The following is a 23819-nucleotide window of genomic DNA, read 5'->3' on the forward strand; positions in this document are numbered from 1 at the left end:
GCTCCCCAAGCACCTTAATTAAATCTAGGATAACACACATTGTCAGAAATATCTATGGGGAATGTTGAGCTATTATAATTAAGATTAAATGAATATTTAATGTCTGTATTGTATTTATATATTAGAGTAATGGCTTTCAGCATAATATATTGCTATCTATTGGTGAAAAGGGGAAAGTTGCACTGATCCAGGGGAACCACAATGGTAAAACACGGTTGTACCTTTTAGACCTAATATTTCTTACTAAATGTGTGTGTGACAAAACCTGAGCAGCTGCTTCTGTCACGGAAAAGCAGCTTTCAGAGGAGCAAATCTGAAGCAGAAAATGAACCTTGTGGGGAGTTATGTCTGTGCATCTATAATCTCCCTTTCCTCCAAAGAAAAACAAACTCCAGGAGAAGCGGTGCAAATAGGGATAACTCCCAATTCCTGTGGTCTGCAGTGTTCTCTACACAGAACATTCTGGATTTGGGCACAAGTGGGTGTCCACAGGGTACAACATGTGTCTTAAGTGAGTAGAGTGAGGCTCACGTTGCCTTGGACATTTCCAGGTAGACAACAAGAGCCCTGGAATATGAAGCAGAGATTAGTGCATCTTTTCTTTTGGTCTCTCTGAGTTGGAAGATGATTCTCTGCAGCGGGTGTGTGTGTGTCTGCACTACCCCATGGGCTCCTTGTGTCACCCAGATAGGGAAATCTGTCACTTTCAATTTCCCATTTTTAAAATCTAAAGTTTAGATCCCCTTATCAGTTTGCATTTTTTTAAGAAACAAAAACAAAAAACTGCTCTTGGGAAAATTTGTCAGCGTTTAGTATGATCTTCACCTAATAGCCATGTTTTTCTTTATGCCATTTCCACTAATATAATGCACTTTTGTACGTTATTTTAACAAATACACATTTGTGCATGCTTTCTGCTATTATACCTGTTTCTATACACATTATTTGGTTGGAAAATTGCATCACAAAATTGAGAGTAGCGTGAATTTCAGACGTTAGCAGTGCTTCAGTTTACTTACTGTTTCAGGAAGCACAAATTAGGTCGGTTTACATTGAAAGCCAAACTTAATTCTCTTTCCCACCCCAATCCCCTATTTGTGCCTTCATGCTTTTTCCAAGGTACAAAAGGGCACAAGAGCCCATAGTGGCCTTGCATCAGTCTCCTTTGAACTACTGAAAGGAAGCAAGGTTAGTGCTCTCACTGCCACTTGCTTCCCCCCGCAGTCTTAACTCTGTGGTGAAAGGAATGCCTGAAGAGGCTGAGGTCTGGACCTCAACTGAGGCCTACTCCATCGTGAACCAAACTAACCCTTCCAGGCTCTGCTCCATTCATTGATAACTTGGAAGGAATAGTCATGTGGCCTAGAGCTTCTAGGTGGACTTCAGCATAGCTGTAAGTGGGGTATTTATGTGAGTAATGAGGTTTGCTTGCATAACAGGCCTTTCCTCCCTCCCACATCCTCCCTCCACATGCTCCCTAACCTGCTCTTGGGTTTCCCCCCACCGTCCAGAGCAGATTTAGGATGTGGGGTACATGGGTGAATGAGAGGGGAAGCCAGTTCTATTGTACAAGCAAATCTCATTGTGCACATGCAACAATTTAGTTGAAACATGCCCTCTGGCGCCATTGCCTCTCTACCACCCATCTTAAGCACTGTCAGTGCTGGTGAAAAGGCACCAGGAACAGAAAGCATAAGACTTATGGTGTGATGGCGTCTTTCAGACTTGGGGTGTTGTCTCTGGGAGTCCTAGATTCTGGAGCACCTGCTCAAGAGGCACTTGGCTGGCAGGGTTCCTGTCTGACTCTGGGTCAGAGCATGGGTCTAGATCCAGCACATCCCAAGGTTTGCACACTGGTCTTCCTGGTCCATTTGGTTCTTCTGTGTCAGAATCTTGGCTAGCTAGACTCTAATTACATGATTATCATCATTTTGATTCTTATTTATCACGTGTGCTTTGACTTTTGCAAACACAGAAAACATGCTTTCTATCAGCATGAACATGCCTAAAAATAGATCAGTAGAATCATAGAATCATAGAGTTGGAAGAGACCACAAGGGTCATCGAGTCCAACCCCCTGCCAAGCAGGAAACACCATCAGAGCACTCCTGACATATGGTTGTCAAGCCTCTACTTAAAGACCCCCAAAGAAGGAGACTCCACCACACTCCTTGGCAGCAAATTCCACTGTCGAACAGCTCTTACTGTCAGGAAGTTCTTCCTAATGTTTAGGTGGAATCTTCTTTCTTGTAGTTTGGAACCAGTAAATGCAGAGCAGGAAAGAGACACTTAGTTATACATCAGTAGGTATATCTCTCATTAGATATGTGCATAAACCTCCCTAAAACATTCCACTACTCTTATAACTCCAAGTTATATCTATCCTAGTTTAATTTGTTTTTCACTTTAGGGAAAATTTGATGGCATTGCAAATCTTTCCATGTTGTTGCATTACTAGATTATTTCTAGAAATGTTTCTGCAAGATCTTTCAAATATTATCCATGGAAAAACTGCTAACCCTTGCAAATAATTCTAATAAGGGGCTTCTGTTAGTATCTACTGCCTATCACTGGATAATGCTTTGTGTACGTGTGTGATTCGAGAAATGTGATTTTGTGCCTGAAAAGCCTGTGGGCAGAGCATAGATCTTATACCTTTTACCTGTTGTTCGGATGGGGGTAAAAACATCTGTTCCCTACCTCTACAAAATCTAATAGAAATGTCCTTGTACTGCGTCCTTCTCCAAGCTCATAGCTGGTAAAAGGTCCAGAGTTCAATCCTTAGTCTCTCAGATCAGAGTTAAAGCAGGAGTATGCCTCTGAATACCAGTTGCTGAAATTGCAAGTGGACAGAGTGCTCATGTCCTTCTTGAGGGCTCATGTCCTCCTTGCAGGCTTTCCAAGGCGTGTGGATGGCTACTATGAGCAAAGGTTGCTGAATTAGACAGGCCATTGGCCTAATTCAGCAGATTGTTCTAGAAGACCTTCGAAAAAACATATGTATGAATCCTTAGAGAGATGCAGCTAGTTAGAAAAGATATTGACGTATATACTGGGATTATGTCAAAGTACCACATGTTCATGTGTGGGAAGAGATGGCTTGGCATTAGATCTTACTATGGGCATGAGTGTGCCAGTTATGCTATGTTTGCGCTAAATGTTACCAGTTACTAACTCATCTCAGTGGCTCTTAGAATAAGTTTTGGATTAAGGTGTATATGATCTAATTAATTGGTGTTGGCTTCAGGGTGGTGAGTTTCTCAAAAACGAGTCATGCCAGATGAATCTCGTTTCTCTTCTGAAGGAGTTACAAGCCTGGTGGGTCAGGGGAATGCTGTGGATGTAGTGTATCTTGATTTCAGTAAGGATTTGGACAAGGGCCCCCATGATATTCTTGTAGAGAAGCTGGTAAAAGGTGGGCTGCGTGAGGTAACTGTTAGGTAGATTTGTTGCTTGACTGAACCCAAAGTGCTGAACCACACTGTTGACTCAGGCTAAACTTGTGCTCTACTAAGACCCCTAGATCCTTTTCCCATGTGCTACTGGAAAGCCAGGTATCTCCCATCTCATATTTGTGTAGCTGGTTCTTCCTGCCTAAGTGTAGAACTTCACATTTTCTCCCTAAACATGGGACAAAACATGAATCCGTGTAGCAGTTGTAACCCCTAGACCAGGCATAGGCAAACTCGGCCCTCCAGATGTTTTGGGACTACAACTCCCATCATCCCTAGCTAACAGGACCAGTTGTCAGGGATGATAGGAGTTGTAGTCCCAAAACATCTGGAGGGTCGAGTTTGCCTATGGCTCCCTAGACAGCCACCTTTAGCTTCCATTCACAATGTTACAAGTGCTCTGGGTTCCTGAATGGTTATAGAGAATAGGTAGTGCTGGGTTTTACAGAGTGACTAGAGCCTGTTGATGACCACCTCTCTGCATACTTGCTGCCCTGCTGTCACATGACGGGTTTTTAAGCAAATATTGCTGCTTCCATCCAAAGTCTCAGCATGAAAAGTGCTTATGTCAGTGATTACGCTCTGCCAAAAATAAAACCCTTCTTTGCTCACATTATTAATTCATATAATTTGTAAAAATGCCGACTCTCAGGGCACTGCTGCCCAAAAGCCCTCAACAACAATATCTCATTAAAATTAAGAACAAACCCTCTACATAATAAATGGTCTTTCAAGACTAGTCAGATGGGAAGAGGTGGGGTGGAAGATTGGCATTGCACGCTGACTTGAGGTAGCAGAACGCTCTTTGCTGATAGAATTGCAGAGGCCACAATTTAAAAAGCCTTTGGGCACACACCTACACACCTACACAGGGAACATCTGACTATTAGGCAGAGCAAGGCAGCAGGTCATGAGTGGACTTAGCTGTGTGTGCTGTGCAGCCAGCTCCGTGCCCCCTAAGCTAGCCTGCCCTCCTTATTTCAGTGAAGGGTGCTATTTGAAATAAGATCCAGCCACCAGTCTGGTCACCTTCTATACATGAAATAGTGGGAGATCCCCTCTTCTCTGTATCTCAGGCAGCAAAATGCCTTAAGCCAGCCCAAGTTCCTCATACTGCACTGTGAGAAAGAACAAATCAAGGAAAAATCCAGTTGAGAAAGTGCAGTGTCTCTATGGAAAGGGGGTGGGGAGGACAGACAACAGTGTCAGATTGGGAGAAGTTTAGAGTGATGACATGCTTTTTACACATTACTGGGTGCTTGAGGCTCCAGATTAGAGTTTCTAAGACCTGTTCTCCTACAAGTTTATTGGCAAAGAATGCCATTCCTATGATATATCGCATGTCAAGAAGTGAAAGAAACAGTGGGTAGCAATATTTATATGAAAATGCAAGTATTACTTAGGCAAGTTTCAAATCTATATACTCAAGTCTTGAATTGATCACATTTATGTAGCCAAAACAACACCCATGCATGAGAGAGTTTTCAGCAGATTAAAGGGAATGTGTGTGTGTGAGAGAGCCACAGCCAAATTTTGTGGCCCATTGGCCACAAAATACGGATTCACATTGAGAGGGGGCAGAAATGGGAAACCGTATAGAAATGGAAAGGTTTTATCTGGGATAGGAGGAGGGAGAGGCACATAAATATAAAAAAGGGGAATGATAAAATCTCAGTGTCTAAATAGGCCATTTCCTAGTTCAAACTGTGAACTTACTTTAAATGTCCCCAGATATGGAAGTTCGTCCGTCCATTATTGAGTGGGGGGCTTTGTGGGCGGGCCCCAGGCCCCCCTGGTAAACCAGTCTTTTGCAGGCCAGATCGTCTTCCTGCCACAGCTGGGCCAATGGCAGAAGGTGTTAGTGGGCATTCCCCTGGGTGCAGGACCAGCTGACCAATTGCATCCCTTGGTGCCATGCCCAGGGGAAGTTTAAATGCCCGGCCTGCATGGCCATTAGCCATTCTCTCCCCCTGCCTTTGATCCCAAAACCAATACGACATGTGTTGTCTAGTTATTTGCACTTTAGGGAGCAGGGTGGTCACGGGGCCTCAGTACGCAAGTGAGAGTTGCTTATAGAAACCAGTGCAGAAATTCAAGATTTTAATGCAGCTGGTATTGGGCATTATTGTGTCCATCCTATCCCACTTGCCCCTTAAACCCTCACAACAGAGGGTGGGACCGACCATACTCAGTGGTGACTGAGTGCTGACTGTGGAGGGTTTTTTAGGGGATGGGGGTGAAATAGAGTGGTGCCTGCCCTGTGGAACATCCTGCCATCAGATGTCAAAGAAATTAACAACTATCTGACTTTTAGAAGGCAGCCCTGTTTAGGGAAGCTTTTAATATCTGATGAATTATTGTATTTTAATGTTTTGTTGGAAGCCGACCAGAGTGGCTGGGGAAACCCAGCCAGATGGGCAGGGTATAAATAATGTATTATTGTTATTGTTGTTGTTGAAACATGTTTTCAGAGGGTCCCACTTATAACTATGAAACAGGATGAAGCCTTTGCGAGTGTGACTCATTAACCGGTGTGTTCCCTCTTGCAGGGTCGCCCTACAGAGACAAAATAACCATCGCAATTCTCCACCTGCAAGAAGAAGGCAAGCTCCACATGATGAAGGAGAAGTGGTGGCGAGGCAACGGTTGCCCGGAAGAGGAGAGCAAGGATGCAAGTGCCCTTGGAGTACAAAACATTGGTGGCATCTTCATCGTATTGGCAGCAGGATTGGTTCTCTCCGTCTTTGTGGCAGTGGGGGAGTTTTTGTACAAATCCAAAAAAAATGCCCAGTTGGAAAAGGTAAATATTGTCCTTTTCGCCATTAATTCTACCATGATGATATACTCGTAGCCCTCTGGGCAACCAACTGAAAAGCCATTCTGATGTCTTTAATAGTCTAGCACACGTCATTGAAGTTCGTAGTGAATGAGCACTGGAGCTGTCACCTTTATACAACTTTTAATTTGTCTTCAATATTTTTAATTGTAGCCAGCTTTCAGGACAAGTGACTATTTCTCCTCTTATTCAAGCTTGAAAAAAGACACCTTTTTGCTCCTGGAAGTTCACTGCAGTTAATTTTATGGATGAAGAAGAAAGCGAAATCTTTAATGGGAAACAATTAACCTTCTACAGATAGATCTGGGTTTTAAGTGGCACAACCTGCTTTCAGTCCAAAGTCAGAAGTCTAGAAAATTTCTTTCTATATGTCCTTTCTGGAAGATGTTTACTCTTCAAACTTATGGTGGTAGCATCTGGAAAAGCATTTAGATCAATATATGAAGGATTTACTACTGATTATGATTTTATACCTTGTAACTCGGACACATTCCAGTTTTAAAACTCAGAATGTTGAACATACTCTATACTGGATCGCCTAGTGGATGGATGACCACTTTTTGAAACATAAGCATCCATATAATTTATGTTTTAATAATATTTATGTGCATATATGTAATATATAACTCTGAGCTAAATTATGTCATCTGTTTTTATGCCTTACTTTGAATATACATTTTTACAACTTGGAGAAAATATGTCATGCATAATTAAGGAGCTTGTGACTTCCTTACATTCCCATTTTTAAAACTATTACTTTTATTCAAATTGGTAGTAAATCCAAGAACTGTATGTGTTTAGATTTTTGCCCCTTTTTCAGATGCTATGGATAATATACATAACTATTTTTAATAGTTTTGGGACTTCTGAATTTGCACTGATATAAGGTGCTTCCAGATGGCAGTTTATTGTGAAATCAGTGTTGCTCATGCATGCAAGTTTTTTTTTGTAGAATCCAGACCCTGACATCAGAATGCCAACCCACCCTATGGTTTTTTTGCCTTGCATTTGATTCAGATGTCTTCTTCCCACAGAAAATCTAATAAGTAAAAATAATTTGATATAAGCAAATAATAATAATAATACCCCGCCCATCTGGCTGCCTTACGAACTTCCCAATACAGGGCTGCCTTCAGATGTCTTCTAAAAGCTATGTAGATATTCCTCTTTGACATCTGAAGGAAGATGGCCCCACTACCAAGAAGTCAAGGCTGTTTTGGGAGCTGATTACAGTTTGGTTCCCAAACGCCTTGGTTCCCAAACGCCTAGGATTCCAAACACTGAAAACCTGGAAGTAAGTGTTCCGGTTTTCAAACTTTTTTTGGAAGCCGAACATCTGAAGTGGCTGTCGTCTATTGTTTCCGGGGCACCTGCACCAATCAGAAGCCGTGCCTTAGTTTTCAAACATTTCGGAAATCAAACGGACTTCTGGAACGAATTAAGTTCGAGAACCAAGGTACCACTGTAGTATTATTTTTTGAGGGGAGGAGGTTATTTATCACATGGGTGGGGTTGTTTCAGTGGGTGGTATTTAATGCACAATATACCCATGTTGTTTCCAACAATCCAAATGAATCAAGTGTCCCTTGCTCCACTAGGAAGGGCTGTTAAGTCAAGGTCTTCACACAGTACATGCGGATGAATTACCTCAGAGACTGTCATCATGCAGTATACATTGGGGTGATGATAATAATACATTGGAATGAGAATAATAAATTATAAATACTAATTAATACTAATTAGCAATAATTATATAATGCAGAGGACATTTTCAAAACCTCTTAACACCCTTGTGTAAGACTTGGTCAGGTAAACAGTATTATTATTATTATTATTAATCCCTCCCCCCCAAAAACCTCCCCATCTTCCTCATTGTGAAGCATGATAAATAAGGCTGGTAACATTTATTCTTGCACACTTCCTGGATTTTTTTGTTAAGGTGCATTCACACAATACAAATACATCTGTGAATGCCCGGAACAGGAATAACAAGGCAGGGGAGAGGAGGTACTTAGGGGAGAGGGGAGACCTCCAGATACATTCTATTAAACTCCACTCACTGGTCTGGATGGCAAGTAGCAGGCTAACAATACATATCTATGACTGTAAAAATGAGAATGTGTGGAAGCTTACTTGGTTACAGCATGGTGCTGATAACATAAGGGTTGCAGGTTTGAGCCCTGTATGGGACAGCTGCATATTCCTGCATGGTAGGGTCCCTTCCAACTCTATATGATTCCATGCCAGACAGACACAAATGAATCTGAGCAACCTGTTCATGATGTAAGGTCCGAATCTGGAAGCACCCATAGAATAACCTCTATCCTGACCACATTTATTTGTGATGTAACCCTGCTTATTTCACTGGCACAAGTAAATGTGCATAGGATCCAGCCCAATTTACTTTCAGCATTAATACATATCTTATTTTTTAAAATATAATGTCTTGTTAGAGGAATTTTTGATGTTAAACCTTAAGATTTGGTGAGGTCACAAGTTCCTTATGGATTATTTGAACATGTATGTGTTACACTAAACTGTGCTTTAGTAAGAATTTATTAAGTAAAAATTCAGCTCCTCTCTAATCATGTAGGATGATTAATTCTGTCAAGCTAATTTTGCAGCTTTCCTTTTAATCACTGAGACCAATTTCTTATTTTAGAAAATGACTGCTCATTTTAAATAATTGATGTACATCACAATGGCTTTATCCATTTTTTAAAGAAAAATGAATGTGTCAGATACGAGTGGCAGCATGTTTTGTATCAGTTGGTCTGTATTCTTTTTTTAAGAAAAACAAACTTTAATTTATATATAAAGTTGGATCATTTTTATTGTGAGTTTTGTACTCCTAATGAAATTGCATTTAAAATGGCTTAGATGCATCTTACTTGACACTGAAACATTTTGTGAACAGGATGACTTCTGGATGCATCCAGAAAAGTATACAAAGTTGGAAAATTTCAGCCTCTTGCAGTGGTGTAATCTTACAAATCAGTTCAGACATTGTACTAAAATTTCCCTTGAATTGTTTGAGCACGTCTGATATTAGGCACCTTGGTGAATTCTTCCCTCTGTTTTCGTGACACCCAGATGTGGCTGTTTGAATTATTCTGTATGGAGATTAGTGGCGTGAGCATGTGGTTGAGAGAATGGGGAATTCTACCTGGACTATTGGCTTCCCACTTTATTCAAATTCCATGAGTGACATGTGGCATATCCATTTCAGCCTTGTCATTTCATCAATGGAGAGTGTGCTTTGATCATGTCTGAGTACTTTTAGCCACGGACTGCTTCTCACACAGTGGCAGCCAATGATGATAGATCAAAGCTGGCTCCTTGTGGTGGCTTAAATATTATGTGTGCTGGCTCGTCATACAGATCAGCTTCCAGGGCATAATTATTACTTGATACTGTAGTGTTCTCTACTTAGGGCTTGAAGACTATCCAGAAACTGCATCATGTTTCCACAAGGTTCCACTGGGAGGTCCATGACCTTCCCAGACCCCAGTAAGTGAGGAAAACAAGAGGGGTAAGGGTCCACCTTGACTCATCCAAACATCTTGTCCGCATCCTCGAGCCTTAGTAACTGAAACTCATCCAATACGACAGAACTAGACAGTGCTATGGACACCCCATTAGATTTATCAAACAATATTCTGAAAGCATATCCATTTGACAAGCCAGTACACACAGATATTTCCCTGTCTTGGTCACCATGTGGAGTCAGTTTCAAAGACAGGAATTATGAATGGAGTTGTAGATGTTAATACTTTGCATATACCACTTCACTGACCCTTTCTTGATTCTCAAGATTTTTGCCTAACAATGTAACATTAGTTCTCAGTGGGCTTATCATGTGAGTGAAACAGTCATCACTACAAGTCAGGTTTTATGCATCTATAAACTTTCCCCTTGAAGATGCAGGTTGACTGGATTTGATTTGATTTAATCAGAAATATGACTTGTTATTTTGCAAGTGGATGCATGAATTAAGCCTAGGAAACATGCAAACATGTCACCAGTGTTTGTATTCTCCAAGCTCCAGTGCATCCTAATATTTTTTGCTACCAACAGAAGGGGAGCTGAGGAACATGGAAAGAGAGGGTCCTTGCACTTACTGGTGGCCAAAGGAACCAACAATATGAAAGCTCTTTTGCATTTTCACAAAGGCCTTTAACAGCCTACTTCAGTTGGTACTACATTCATTTCATGCTACCACAGGCTACCATATGTTTCTGATTTGCACTAGTATTGGCCACTACAGGTGTAAAATGTGCAAGGGTTGTTGCCATGGATGAGATTATTGTGATTAGCTTGTGGAATACCTCCTTTCCTTTAAATCATGATTATTGTATGGCAGCAATGCCAATATGTTTGCCAAATATGACACGATATGCAGCTGCATATTTCAAACAAGTCAGTAATCTTATGAAGGATATGACGTGAATTTACTTTTCCCTGATCTGGTGCTTGTATTGTTTGTGTGCTCTAAAATATCTATCTATCTATGATCCTCTGTCACTTTATTCTGTTCTGGAGAGTCTTATGTGCTGGCACAGAGGACCAGACCAGCAATCTATAGGATACTTTTTGTGCTCTGCTATACAATTACAAAATTACAAAACATATTAATGAGAAGTTGTAGGCAAATAGTCTGGCTCAGGAAGTAAACAAAACATGCCCACATATGCATGATAAAAGATTGAATAAGTGACAGCTGAATCGTTATATTTTTATTTATTGCATCAGGTTTTATTGAGTGAAGGAAAATCATGGGGGGGAAATATTTGGGGTGAGAAGCGCAGTCAAATATCAGTATGAACACTTTAGATGTTCATTTTGACAACAGCTTTCTTTAGACAGCAAGGAATGTCTATTTTAATGCTTTTTAAAAAAAGAAAAGACAATCCTAACTTGATCAGAGAGAACCTGCCAACCTGTGACATAGTTTCTAGGTTGTTTGTTTGAAAAGTTTCAGCAGGGTCTTATTTCACTGGGAGATCAGTGTAAACACTCAGATCTGAAGGTATCAAACGTTTTGCAGATAAAGACTGAATCCTGATATAAGTTGTACTCAAAACAAGCTTGCTTTCCCTTGATCAGTGCTTGAATTATAAGGGGGCTAGAGGGGGCTGAAGTTCCTTATTTAGTATTATTTTTGAACATTTATCTTTTCTATCATGATACCCAAGGGGACAAACACGTGGAGCCCAGGCAGTCACATATCCGTGCACTGACCAGACCTACTTAACTCCAGCAACATGCTAACTTTGTGTGCCTTCAGACTGTATCTTGGAATTATGTCCTTGTCTTTTGTGCTGCCCTGTAGTTACTACTGTAGTTTTAAAAATCTGTAGGGTCTTTCAAATTAAGTTGGGGGAGTTAGTGGGTGGGACCTTTAGGATTTAATTAAACCCCTTTACCTTTCCATCAAAATTCCATGATCGAAGAAGGTATAAGCGAATGAGAGAAGAATATCCTTTTTAAAGATATGGTCTGGTTATGATACCAATATCCCTGGAATGTAGCTGCAGTCTACTTTGTTGGAAAGGGATCCCTGCAAAAACTGCTTTCCTAGCAGATCTCTAGTTCAGGATTCTAGCATTTAATGGCATCAGAACAGTAATAGCAGAAGATTTTACTGTGATTTAAAACAAACATAGGAAATAGGTGCCAACTCCCTGTGGCCCTGGGTGCCCAAGCACCCACAGAATTCTGCATGAAGAGGCCGGACACCCACAAATTACGGTGTCAGGGCCATGCAAGCTACATGGCACCCATTGTTGTGGAGCCAAGCTGGCACCCTTACCAATGGACTGTGTCTACAGTCGAGGAAAACTTAAATGTATTTGTTATATACCATGAAACAAAAGCTGCTTAAGTGCTAAATGTTGTTTACTCTGCAACATTATAGTTGTTTAGGTAAGAATAAAGTGGTCACTTTTTTGCTGTGCACAAAAGCTATGGGTTGACAGAATGAAAATCAACCTGGCAAATTGGTTTGAGTTGAAGCAGAACATGCAAGAAAAGAGGAGAATGAATAACCATGAAATGTCAAATGGGAATTTCTTAATTGGGTGTTTGATTTCTTATCTGTACTGGAAGTCAAGGTGGGTGGCTTCCTTTGTGCTGTATTGCGCACCTCTGACTGGAGGAGCAGACCAGCAACCCTCATTGCACAACTGGAAGCAACTTCAATGTCCTAGTTCATTCCCCCCTTTAAAAACAACAACAAGAGGCTACTCCTCTCTTTGCATTCCTTGCCAGTCTGCCTACCCCCAATCCCACCCCATTGCTACTCACCTCCCTTTAGATCTCACCCAACATCCTTCCCCTATGCACAGTCGCCCAGATCCTCGCAGCTCCCCCACAACCTCCCTTCTATTGCTGTGTTCCTCCAGATGCTTCCTGTATCATTACACCTGCCACACCACCACCAGGAAGAAGTCTGCATCTGCAGGCTTCCTTTTGGTGGTGGTAGTTTGGTGGCAGTGACAGGGGGAGAGTAGGAAGGCCTGCTTGGGCCACCTGTCTGCCTGCTCACTTGCTCCTACCACACATGCATTTGTCAGCATGATGACAAACAAGTGCAAATACAGTATATAGAGGGGAAAAAGCCCAACATTTTCTTCTTGCCTTATCATTTATAATGCAAACACATAATTATGTAATCTTCTTGGAGACACGTTATTAAGCAGACATTTGTTTTCTAAGACAACCTTGGCAATAAGTGCAGAGCCATTTGCATTTTATAATTGCTTCTGTTAGCAAACAACCCGTTCCTTGGTTGTAACATTATGTTGGCACTTAGAGGCCATTGACTAAGCAATTTGAGAAACCAAACCCACGTTAAACAATTACCAATCTGTTTATTGTTAATATAACTGATTTGATGTGGTATGGATTAACGCCTACATAGCGCACATACAACTGCATGACAAAGAAGTGGATGCCATCCTTTTAACATAGAGAGCCAGTGTGGTGCTGTGTGTTTGGCAAGGAGAGCGATGCTCAAATTTCTACACAGCCATGAAATGAAGGGCTTACCTTGGGTTAAAGGTAAAGGGACCCCTGACTGCTAAGTCCAGTTGCAGATGACTCTGGGGTTGTGGCGCTCATCTCGCTTTACTGGCTGAGGGAGCCGGCCGCAGATGACTCTGGGGTTGTGGCGCTCATCTCGCTTTACTGGCTGAGGGAGCCAGCGTTTGTCTGCAGACAGCTTGCGGGTCATATGGCCAGCATGACTAAGTCACTTCTGGCAAACCAGAGCAGTCCACAGAAACGCCGTTTACCTTCTCACTGGAGTGGTACCTATTTATCTACTTGCACTTTGACGTGCTTTCAAACTGCTAGGTTGGCAGGAGCAGGGACCAAACAACGGGAGCTCACCCTGTCACAGGGATTTGAACCGCCAACCTTCAGATCGGCAAGCCCTAGGCTCTGTGGTTTACACCACAGTGCCACCCGCATCCCTTACCTTGGGTTAGACATTCTCTAATAGTCAAGGCTACTTTGCAAGGGAAACATGTCCAATGCTTTGAGCAGCTTGAAGAAGAACACAATAAAAGCATAATAATAGGTAAGATATCAGGCTTAATATCAGCAGTGGTTTGGTTTGTCAGGTGCTAGCATCTAGGCAGGTGGATCACTGTTGCTTACCAGGAATGAAAGGAGGAGGAGGAGCAAAGCAACAGGGAGGAGCTCAGCACCCGTGCAGCCAATCCAGCATTCCTATCAGTGTATTTGCACTGCCCTGATCTCCCTGTTATCCTCTTCCTCCCAGTAAGCAGTAGCAGCCTAGTTTCCTAACTAGTGTAGCAATTCAACCCCACCCTGCAATCTGCTTTTCAAATATTGAAATCATGCTTTCTCAGCCTTAAAAAAGACCACAAAAGCTACTAACCCACAGATTTATTTTTTTTACTATCTAGCCTGCTAAGTCACATATAAGGATAGACAGGTATGTCAGTTCTGGTTTCTCTCAGCTTCTTATTTTACCAACAAAAATTAAACAGCATTTCAGTACCTATTTCTCAGAATATACATATATTTGTATGCAGTTTTGGGTAAAATACACATTTGGGCAAGCCATGTCCCCAAGTATAATGCATTTTTGCAACTTGTTTTCAATAATATATGCATTTTTACACACACTTTCCCCTAAAATATTTACTTTTTGGTTGATGAACTGCATCAACAAATTTGAAGAAGTGCAAATTTCAAAGGATAGGCGAGTCTCTGTTTGCATTTTAGTATAAACCTAATTTGCAATTCCCCAAACAGTATGCAAACTGAACTGAATTTCCCCCCTCATTCCTGTTTATAGCCATATCTATGTTAGACAGTGGCACACTGGGCAGCCTGAAGGAGATTTTTAAAATTCTCATTCCCAATTACAAATGCTTCTCAGCTTGGTTGCCTCAGAGTAATTCTTTCTTGCTGCGTGTGGGCAAGTGAGGGTTAGTACAAGACTAGGCTATAATATCCTTTTATTCATGTAATATAGATTTACCCAGGCAGAAGTTCACATTTGGACACCTAGCTTGAACTGTCCTGGGGAAAGAAGAGATGGTCTGCTTTCTGTGCCCATTGAGTAGCATGTTAAAAACATACAGCAAAATATAGAGAGCAGATCCCAAGGCCCAAATTAACTTACACAGGAAGAGGGGGTCTGAGAAGCTGAGCAAACAGACAGTACTAAAGGCAAAGTTCTAGGCCTTGCTGACAAATTAAAACTTGAGAAATCAACAAGTTGGTATCCATCTGAGAGTGTTTTAAGAACTCAAATGGTAAATTGCCTTGAGTCCCTGTCAGACAAAAGGGTGATGTAGTATATTAATGCTAAAAAAGAAGAAGTAAATATGGCTCTAAGATCAGCTTCCATACCAAAAGATTAGAAAGTGACCAACATAAAGCAATTTAAAAAGAGGGATACAGATGGAATCTAGCAAATTAGAGGCCAGTTAGCTTAAATTTGTTCCTGGAAAATTGACAAAAAGCATTTTCAAAGATAGAATTAAGAAGCATATAAAAGATCTTGCTGAAGCAGAACCAGAATGGCTTCTTCAATGGTAAGTCATGTTTCATTAACCTTTCAGAGATCTTTGAGAGTATCAACAAGCATCTAGATAGAGGTGAGCCTGGTGACATTGTACTTGGACTTCCAAAAACCTTCAACAATGTTCCTCATCAAGGACTCTTGAGAAAGCTTAGCAGTCATGGAGTGAAAGGAGAGATCCTCTGATGGATCATTAACAGGTTAAGAAAAGGAAAGGAAAGAACAGTTCATTCTCCCAATGCAGAGATGTAAAAAGTGGGTTCCCCTGAGAATTAGTATTGAAACCTGTGCTTTTAAACTTCTTCATAATTTATCTAGAATTGAGTAAGCAGTGGGATAATCAAGTTTGCTGATAATACCAAATTATTCAAAACAATCTCTCCAAAACTGGGTGAATGGGCAGTAAAATGGCAAATGCAGTGTAAACAACTGTAAAGTGATGCACATGGAGTGAAAAATCCTAATTTCACTTACGCTTGTGGAGTCTGAACTGGTGATAGCTGACCAGGAATGAGACCTTAAGGTTGTAGATTGATGAAGATGATGTTGACACAGTTTGTGGCAGCTGTGAAATAAAGGCAAATTCCATGTTAGGGATCATTAGAAAAGGAATTGAAAATAAACCGCTGAGATCATAATGCAATTATACAAATCCATGTTGTGACCAAACTCTGGGAGCATGGTGTACTCATTGTCATGCTGGAATTCTGGGAGTTCCAGCTTTTGGTTTCTTGTCCTTATTAGTAAAAGGATATTGAAGAATGGAACTAGGAAAAAAATGCAGCAAAGTCTGCTTCTCATTCATTTTATATTTCAGGAAAGTTATTTCTGAATAAGAATAATTATTTCATACTGCACTTCAGAAAATCCACTCAATATATGTATGAGCAAGAGCATTGTTCCTAGTCAAGATTCTCAGGCATGAACTCAATGAATAACCTTAGGCTAGCTACTGTTTCTCCCATCTGTAACATGATGGTACTGTTAAAATCTTCTGAGATATAGTACATGAAGGGTTTTGAGCTATACAAATGCCAAGTATTGTTATTGTTCCCATTGTAACTATCAGTACTGAACTAACTGCTTGCTCCATAGTGTCTGATAAATAAACCAAATTGTATTCTTTTAAACCTCCTGGGGACTCACTTCAGCTTAATGTACTGCTTCCTGTCTCAGATGTGACTACATTATCTGCAGCTGCAAAGAAAGAAGTTGCTTACTGTTCTGAGAACAGAATTGGGTGCTACATTGTCTTACAGCAATCTGTTTAGCAGGTGTACCACAAACAAAGTTAAAAACATAAGTTACTGTCACTCTTGCACATACAGTAGTACATATATGGGTGGTCCTTCTGCCTGGTTCCTTAGCGTGGTTTTTCCAGTGGTGTGCCGAGTGACTCTTTATAAAGGCTTGATTGATAAAGAGTTAGTTCTCAACACAAAATGAGGACAGATTCTATGAAGTTTCCTTGTTTTATATTATTATAAAATATAATATTATATTATAACATACATGAGAAAAGTCCATCACAGATTTAAGAAATATTGACCCCTATTTATATAGCATTGCAATTTAGCATTCATAAATAGACTGCTGATATATGCTGTGAAATACCAATATTTTGCAGGCAGCATAGGAGCTTTTAACCCTAGCGCAAGATATGCTTCTCTGTTTACATTAGCGGCACAGAAAGAGCCAAGCATTAAAAAAATTACGTATGTGCAGAATTGCCCCTCTACTGGGCATTGCTTAAAGGTAAAGGTAAAGGTACCCCTGCCCGTACGGGCCAGTCTTGACAGACTCTAGGGTTGTGCGCTCATCTCACTCTATAGGCCGGGAGCCAGCGCTGTCCGCAGACACTTCCGGGTCACGTGGCCAGCGTGACAAGCTGCATCTGGCGAGCCAGCGCAGCACACGGAACGCCGTTTACCTTCCCGCTGGTAAGCGGTCCCTATTTATCTACTTGCACCCGGGGGTGCTTTCGAACTGCTAGGTTGGCAGGCGCTGGGACCGAACGACGGGAGCGCACCCCGCCGCAGGGATTCGAACCGCCGACCTTTCGATCGGCAAGTCCTAGGCACTGAGGCTTTAACCCACAGTGCCACCCGCGTCCCGGGCATTGCTTAGGCAGAGCTAAATGTTGCCGAAGAGCTTCTTGGGTGAAGTAGGATTTCCCAAGAAAGGTTTTTACATTGTTTTTTTGTTTCTCAGCACATTGTAGCATTACATTTCAAAAGAGAATGCCTCTGTCCAACGCAATCCATAAATGTCTATGAATTTCTCAACATCACTCCCCCAAATTAGCAAAATATTAAGCTCAGTAGTAGCAACATAAATTGTCACACTACACATCTAAAGATACAAAAGACTTTAACCTTTACAGGCGTATCTCATAGTCTCTCAGTCTTGCTTTAAATGGGGATAAAACGTGGCCCGTTGAGTGAACTGGAATCTTTTCTTAGATGTGCACCTTGAAGCAGACAGAGAATTGTTTTTTACACTGTCCCATTATTTATTACTCTGCCACCACATGCATCTAGCTCAGTGGCGTAGCATGGGTTGTCAGCACCCGGGGCAAGGCAAGTAATTTGCGCCCCATAACCCATGGATTTGCGCCCCCTAACCCTAACCCCCAGATGTTGCGCCCGGTGCGGCCGGCCCCCCCTGCACCCCCCACACTACACCACTGATCTAGCTATATTTTCATAATGGCTTTATGGTTGCCCTTGTGGAATGTGAAAGACTTTGGCACTTTCCTGAGAGAAAATACACTACCCATCATTAATGCAGCCAGGAGCACACTTGAGAATATGGAAGAACTTCAGAGAGGGGGAAAAAAAGTTTAATCCAGAACCTAAGAAAACTGTCATAACCACCACATCGTCTTTTACTTGTTCAGTCTAATCTCCATCTTTTCTGGATTGACCTGCATGTATGGCCCTGGAAACATTAGTGTCCTCATCACTCTGCTTTGTCAAGAGAGAGAGAGAGAAAGATGGGCTGTGTGTCTTCTACCCACTGATGCACCACAGCCCAAACTGTTTCATTATCTTCCCCCAGTGGCCTCACATACATATTGAAAGGAGAGATGACAGAATGAAACCTTGTGGAATCCCGCATGAAAGAGAGACCACGGGGCAGGTGAGCAATTGCCCAGTATCATCCTCTGAGATCTCTCTGAGGGGGAAGAATGGAACTACACAAGTGCAGTCCCACCAACCCCAACCTAGATCTACAGGTGAGTCAGCTAAGGTCTTCAGTTGATCAAAAGTTGTCCAGCAGTGACAAATCCTTGTACATCAGTCAGTAAGAGGATCTTACCAACTAATGGCATCAATTTAGCTGCCTTGCACTCTAATGTTGACATCAGAAGATGCCAGGTATATCCAAAGTTTCCTTGCCACAGCTTTCCTCCTCACATATAACACTGTTAGTAAAAGAAAGACAGAGACTGGAAACCAGCAGACCAGAAAATTAATGTACCTAGTTCTCTAGGCATTGGTCAAGTATCTTCCAGTGGAGGAAATGTGGCGTCTTATTCTCCTTTGCAAAGCTTTGGCAGGGTGTAGGAAAAAGGGTCCTAAAACATTCTGGAATATCCAATGATAGCTTAGAATACGTCCCTGAAGGTCATGAGCCAATGATCCACAATCACAGTAAAACACAACTAGAAAGTTATCTGAACTAGTCAGGAATCAATCTCCTGTTACATCTTCTTGGTAAAGATCATTGCAGCTTCTCCAGGTTGTCAACCATCTGCAGGCCTAAACATTGTGGAAAACTATTTTGTTGTGGAGGTGGGTTTCTTCCATTAGTGTTATATGGATTAAGAGGGTAGTCAATTTTTTCAGTTACTTTGCCTCATAGTACAGTCAAATTTCAAGGGGATAAGAAAAACTTTAAGTGAAATAGTTGTATAATTTTCGAAACTCCCAAAAGAGTATCAGCCCATATCTCATGAAGATTTGTTTGGTTCATTGTTAGTGCTGGAATAGAAAGTGACGTCTTTGATTGCTTAGAAATTTAGGATGGCTCCATCTACGCAACACATTCTTTGGCTCTCAGATATGCTCTTTCAGTGCTTCTAATTCCCACATTTGGTAAATTCTTTAGAATATCTGTCAGATCACCTGACATTATGAAAATGGGCACCAGTGTTCTAAAACATAAATGCAGCTGATACAGATACAGGAGTTATCAAACCTACAAAATCCTACAAAGCAAAACTAATTTCTGGCACTCGCACGTGCCAAGTTTTTCCTTACATTCCATGCTTCACATCAGAGATGGTATATCTTCTATTTAAATATTGCCTTAGGGTCCATTTCTGCCTTTGGGTTTAAAGACCTAGACTGACAGCTCCAAACTCTCTCTCCCTATTAAATATCCTTGGGGAAATGGTATTTGGAAGTAGAAGCTGATTAGAAAGGAGGCTAAGGCCAGGACTGTACATCTATTCCCAGTCAACTTGAAAAAAAAGGAAGGAAGGAAGATGAAAAGCACTTTGATTGACGTGTCCTGGTAGATGTTAGAACATTGACCCATAACATCAGCTATAAGCTGCAGGATTACTGCCATTACTGTGTTAAGAAATTTTAACAAGGCTTCAAATAATATCTGACATGCAAGGCTGGAGGTAATGAACTTCTGAACAAATCCTGTAGATTCATACTAGATTTTGACAGTCAATTTTGTGTGAACTCCATCAAAGTAAAGAGGAGACAGATGTTAAACAGAGCAAACAATTGGAATATGTTTCTCTAAGAAAACCAGAGGGGGGGAAATAATAGCAGGCCAATTCAGAATTAAAGCAAGAGCCCTCTTAAACAACTCAACAGTAAAATCAGCAGCAACTAGGCCCCTGACAACCTTCAAAAACCTCCTCCTAACAACAAAGGGAAACGGTAAAGGGACGGTATCCGCAATATACAAAATACTACTCCAAAACCCCGCAAATACCCTAGATGCAATCAAAAAACAATGGGAGAATGACATAGGCTATGAGATTAACCCCACTCAATGGACCAGAAGGTGGTCTAAACCCCCCTTTAAATCCATATCAACGAAAAGAAAAGAACTCACACTGAAACTCACCTACAGGTGGTACCTAACACCAAGGAAACTAGCGCTAATACACCCAGGAACCTCACCAAAATGCTGGAGATGGTGCACCTCCACAGGCACATACCTCCACATGTGGTGGGAGTGTCCCAAAATTCAACTATTCTGGACAACAGCCATACAAGAAATATGTAAAATAACTAAGCAAGTAACAGACATCACCCCAGAATTGGCCCTACTAAACATCTTCCAAGACAACAATGCCCATTTACACCACAAAGAACTCATAACCCACCTGCTCTCAGCAGCCAGAAACACCATAACCAGACACTGGAGAGACCTGTCAGGAGTAAGCATGGACCAATGGTACCAAATAATATGGGAAACAGCCCTACTAGAAAAATTAACTAATAAACTGAAACTGACACGGGGACAAACAGAAGAAGACGCCTTCACCCCGGTATGGCTTCCCTTTATCACATACACAACCCAACAGGACAATGACAATAATCCACCAACAGCATACAAATCAATATGGCTAACCTGATCCAAAACACACACACACCTCACTCACACACGAAAACAAAGATCACCACAGCCAATCACAAGCAAACAATCACTCCCTAGGCCAACCCCAACCTCTCTCACCACCAAAGGAACACAAGTGAACAACACAAGCAACGCTGACACCAAACTCTACATACATTAAACATAATAGAAACACCACCACCCGACCCCACCCCATCCATCTTCCCTCTCTCCACCCCCTTCCTTTTTCTTTCTTTTTTCTTCTCCCCCTAATGCCTCAACAAATGAAACGGATTTGTAAAAATGTTACACGGAAGAAGGAAAAAAAATACGTGGCACTACACTTCTGTAAAACAAGAAAATCCTTAATAAAAAATATTTTAAAAAAAAAGAATTAAAGCAAGAGACAGAGAAGCACAGGAAATCCTTGCTAGATTCCCCCCTTTCATGTAATATCTACTAGGCAAGATATGTGTTTTTCTAATTTTCTTTGTAAGTGAATGTTGAACTAGAAATTCTACTTTATAATATAAGCAAAATGCACAAATCTCTTAATGATGTTTATCATATACAAGGCACAATAGAAATCATTGAGGTGGCATCTAACACTTGCAATATTAAATACAGTGGTACCTCGGGTTACAGAAGCTTCAGGTTACAGACTCTGCTAACCCAGAAATAGTACCTGGGGTTAAGAACTTTGCTTCAGGATGAGAACAGAAATTGCGTGCTGGAGGCGCGGCGGCAGTGGGAGGCCCCATTAGCTAAAGTGGTACCTCAGGTTAAGAACAGTTTCAGGTTAAGAACGGACCTCCAGAACAAATTAAGTTCTTAACCTGAGGTACCACTGTAGAATATAGTTGGTAAAGCATTTTAAATGATTGAAATGCACCACTGGAGATGCACACTTACTGGTGGGAATGCCCAATCACAACTAATCATTGGAGGCAAAAAAAGGCATAGATATTTAATGATAATGCAAGGAAACAAAAATGGGATTAAAGTCAGTTTTTAAATTTAGAAGTATAAGGTATAAGCCCTCTAAAATACACACACACACACACACACACACACACTACAAATATTATTAAATTTGTTGATTTGTGTCTGTCCATATGATTCACTCTCCACTTTTTCAGCTGTAGCTATTAACCCATCAAGTGACTCGTGGAACGTGTGGATCAGATGCACACACAGTTTTGGTGCATGAAGTCACTTCTCTTCCCCATTCACTCAGCGTGAGAGATGTGTAAAAACCATTGTATGTGTGTATCAGCTAGGTGTGCATCAGCTCTCCTACATGTTCAAAAAGCCACTTGAAAGAATAAGATGATCCCTGCTGTGTGTACAGAGCTGCCATGACACTGCAACGAATAGGGAAGATTACGTTTCCCAGACAGTCCGGTGTGCCAGAAAATCTAGTTCATTGGGCAGCAACTTGAGTACATTGTAAAGGGAGGGAAAACAATGAAAACTTGACACCTAATCTATATGAATCACCAACGCTCTTGGCTGGAATGGAAGGAAGGACATGGAGTCAAGGGTTACGGAGTTGCAGGAACAAGTGAAAGGGAATAGTAACACGAGATGGGTAACTCTCCCATCAGTCTGACCGATGATCCTTCACCAATTGTAAAATGCTTTATGTTACCCTACAGATGCTGGATTCGATACCTGGTAGCAGCCATTGCATTTGTGCTGTTAGACCTATCACGGCAAATGTCAAGATCCACCACCTTCCCCTTCTTTTAAATATTAGCCTTTTCTAGCTCAGCAGTCACCAGAGAAGTGGGAAGTGTGCTGGCCTTGGATCTAATAGATCCAAGCTAGGATCAAACTGCTGTTGGGGGATGTTTCCCCTTGCATGCTCTCAGACAAGAAGTGTAAGCAGTCGTCTCTTCTCCCTGATCTGCTCTGGCCCCTTCCTGCCCTCCCTTTTAAAGGACGCATGCCAGTACGTAAAGATACTCTGTTCCAGCACCAGACTGCCACAGCTCAGTGGTAGAGCACCTGCTTTTGCATGCACAAGGTCCCAGGTTCATTCTCCAGATAGGACAGGGGGAAGACTCCCAGTCTTGAGAGGTGCTACCAGTCAGTGTGGACAATGCAGTCTGATATTCCTAAAACATTCTCGTTAATGATATAGATTTCTCCTTTTTCATAGAAGACACAGTTGTTATGGCTACTGTTGCCTCTGTAGAGATGTTAAAGAATTACAGCTAGAGGGAAACCACTTTCATCGTGTGTGTGTGTGTGTGTGTGTGTGTGTGTGTGTGTAGAGAGAGAGAGAGAGAGAGCTGAGCACCAGGCCAGCTGTGTGTGGGCTAAGGGCATGCATTGATATTGCTGATTAAAACTTTAGTGTGAGCTCCTTTATGCTGATTATAAATGAACGACTAACGCTTCATTTTACTGTAGCAATTTTAACATGCTAATGGCCAAAGAATGTTAAAATTATCTGCTATCTGATTACATCTTGAGTGACTTTCAGGCAACATTTACTTTCTGGAAGCATAACAGGAAGCCAGTTGCTGTTTTATAGCACTTATCAAAATTCAATAAAGGTTGGTTTTCTTGTAACCTCATTGTAGTATAGAAGGGAAGTAAAGGGCAAAAGGTTATTTCATCTAGACTAAATGGAAGGGGGAGTATTGTACATATTCACAAAGCTCAAGTTACAGACGGATTTCTGATGCTCCACCTGCCAACCTTTTGGAGTTATTCTAACAATAATGCAGCTTGAAAGGCAAATTGAAGTTGTCAAAAAAGATTTGATTACATTGTTAGACATCTTCTCCAAAAATAGTCTTAAGTTGCCTGTCTCAGAAAATATTTTCTCATTCTCTATGCTTCTGTACTGAATATTAACCATAATGTGGTG

At 41.4% G+C, this 23819-nt stretch overlaps 1 protein-coding gene and 1 long non-coding RNA gene across 4 annotated transcripts in view; one reads left to right on the forward strand and one right to left on the reverse strand.

Annotated features, from left to right (window-relative positions):
• The window catches only part of GRIK2 (glutamate ionotropic receptor kainate type subunit 2), a 439072-nt gene that overhangs the window by 409325 nt on the left and 5928 nt on the right, over positions 1-23819 (forward strand). Inside the window, exons 16-17 of one of the 3 annotated variants that reach the window (XM_053381541.1) lie at positions 6002-6252; positions 18410-18587. In XM_053381541.1, the coding sequence (XP_053237516.1) occupies positions 6002-6252; positions 18410-18587 (429 nt within the window). Of the gene's footprint in view, positions 1-6001; positions 6253-6441; positions 7330-18409; positions 18588-23819 lie in introns of those variants that run through there. The other 2 variants (XM_053381543.1, XM_053381542.1) reach the window with 2 other exon arrangements.
• Positions 1-23819, reverse strand: part of LOC128410380 (uncharacterized) — a 33542-nt gene that overhangs the window by 5521 nt on the left and 4202 nt on the right. Inside the window, exon 2 of the long non-coding RNA XR_008329477.1 lies at positions 15824-15914. This is a non-coding gene — a long non-coding RNA (uncharacterized LOC128410380). The remainder of the gene's footprint in view (positions 1-15823; positions 15915-23819) is intronic.

This window comes from Podarcis raffonei, chromosome 3, assembly GCF_027172205.1.
Source record: "Podarcis raffonei isolate rPodRaf1 chromosome 3, rPodRaf1.pri, whole genome shotgun sequence".
NCBI lineage: Eukaryota > Metazoa > Chordata > Lepidosauria > Squamata > Lacertidae > Podarcis > Podarcis raffonei.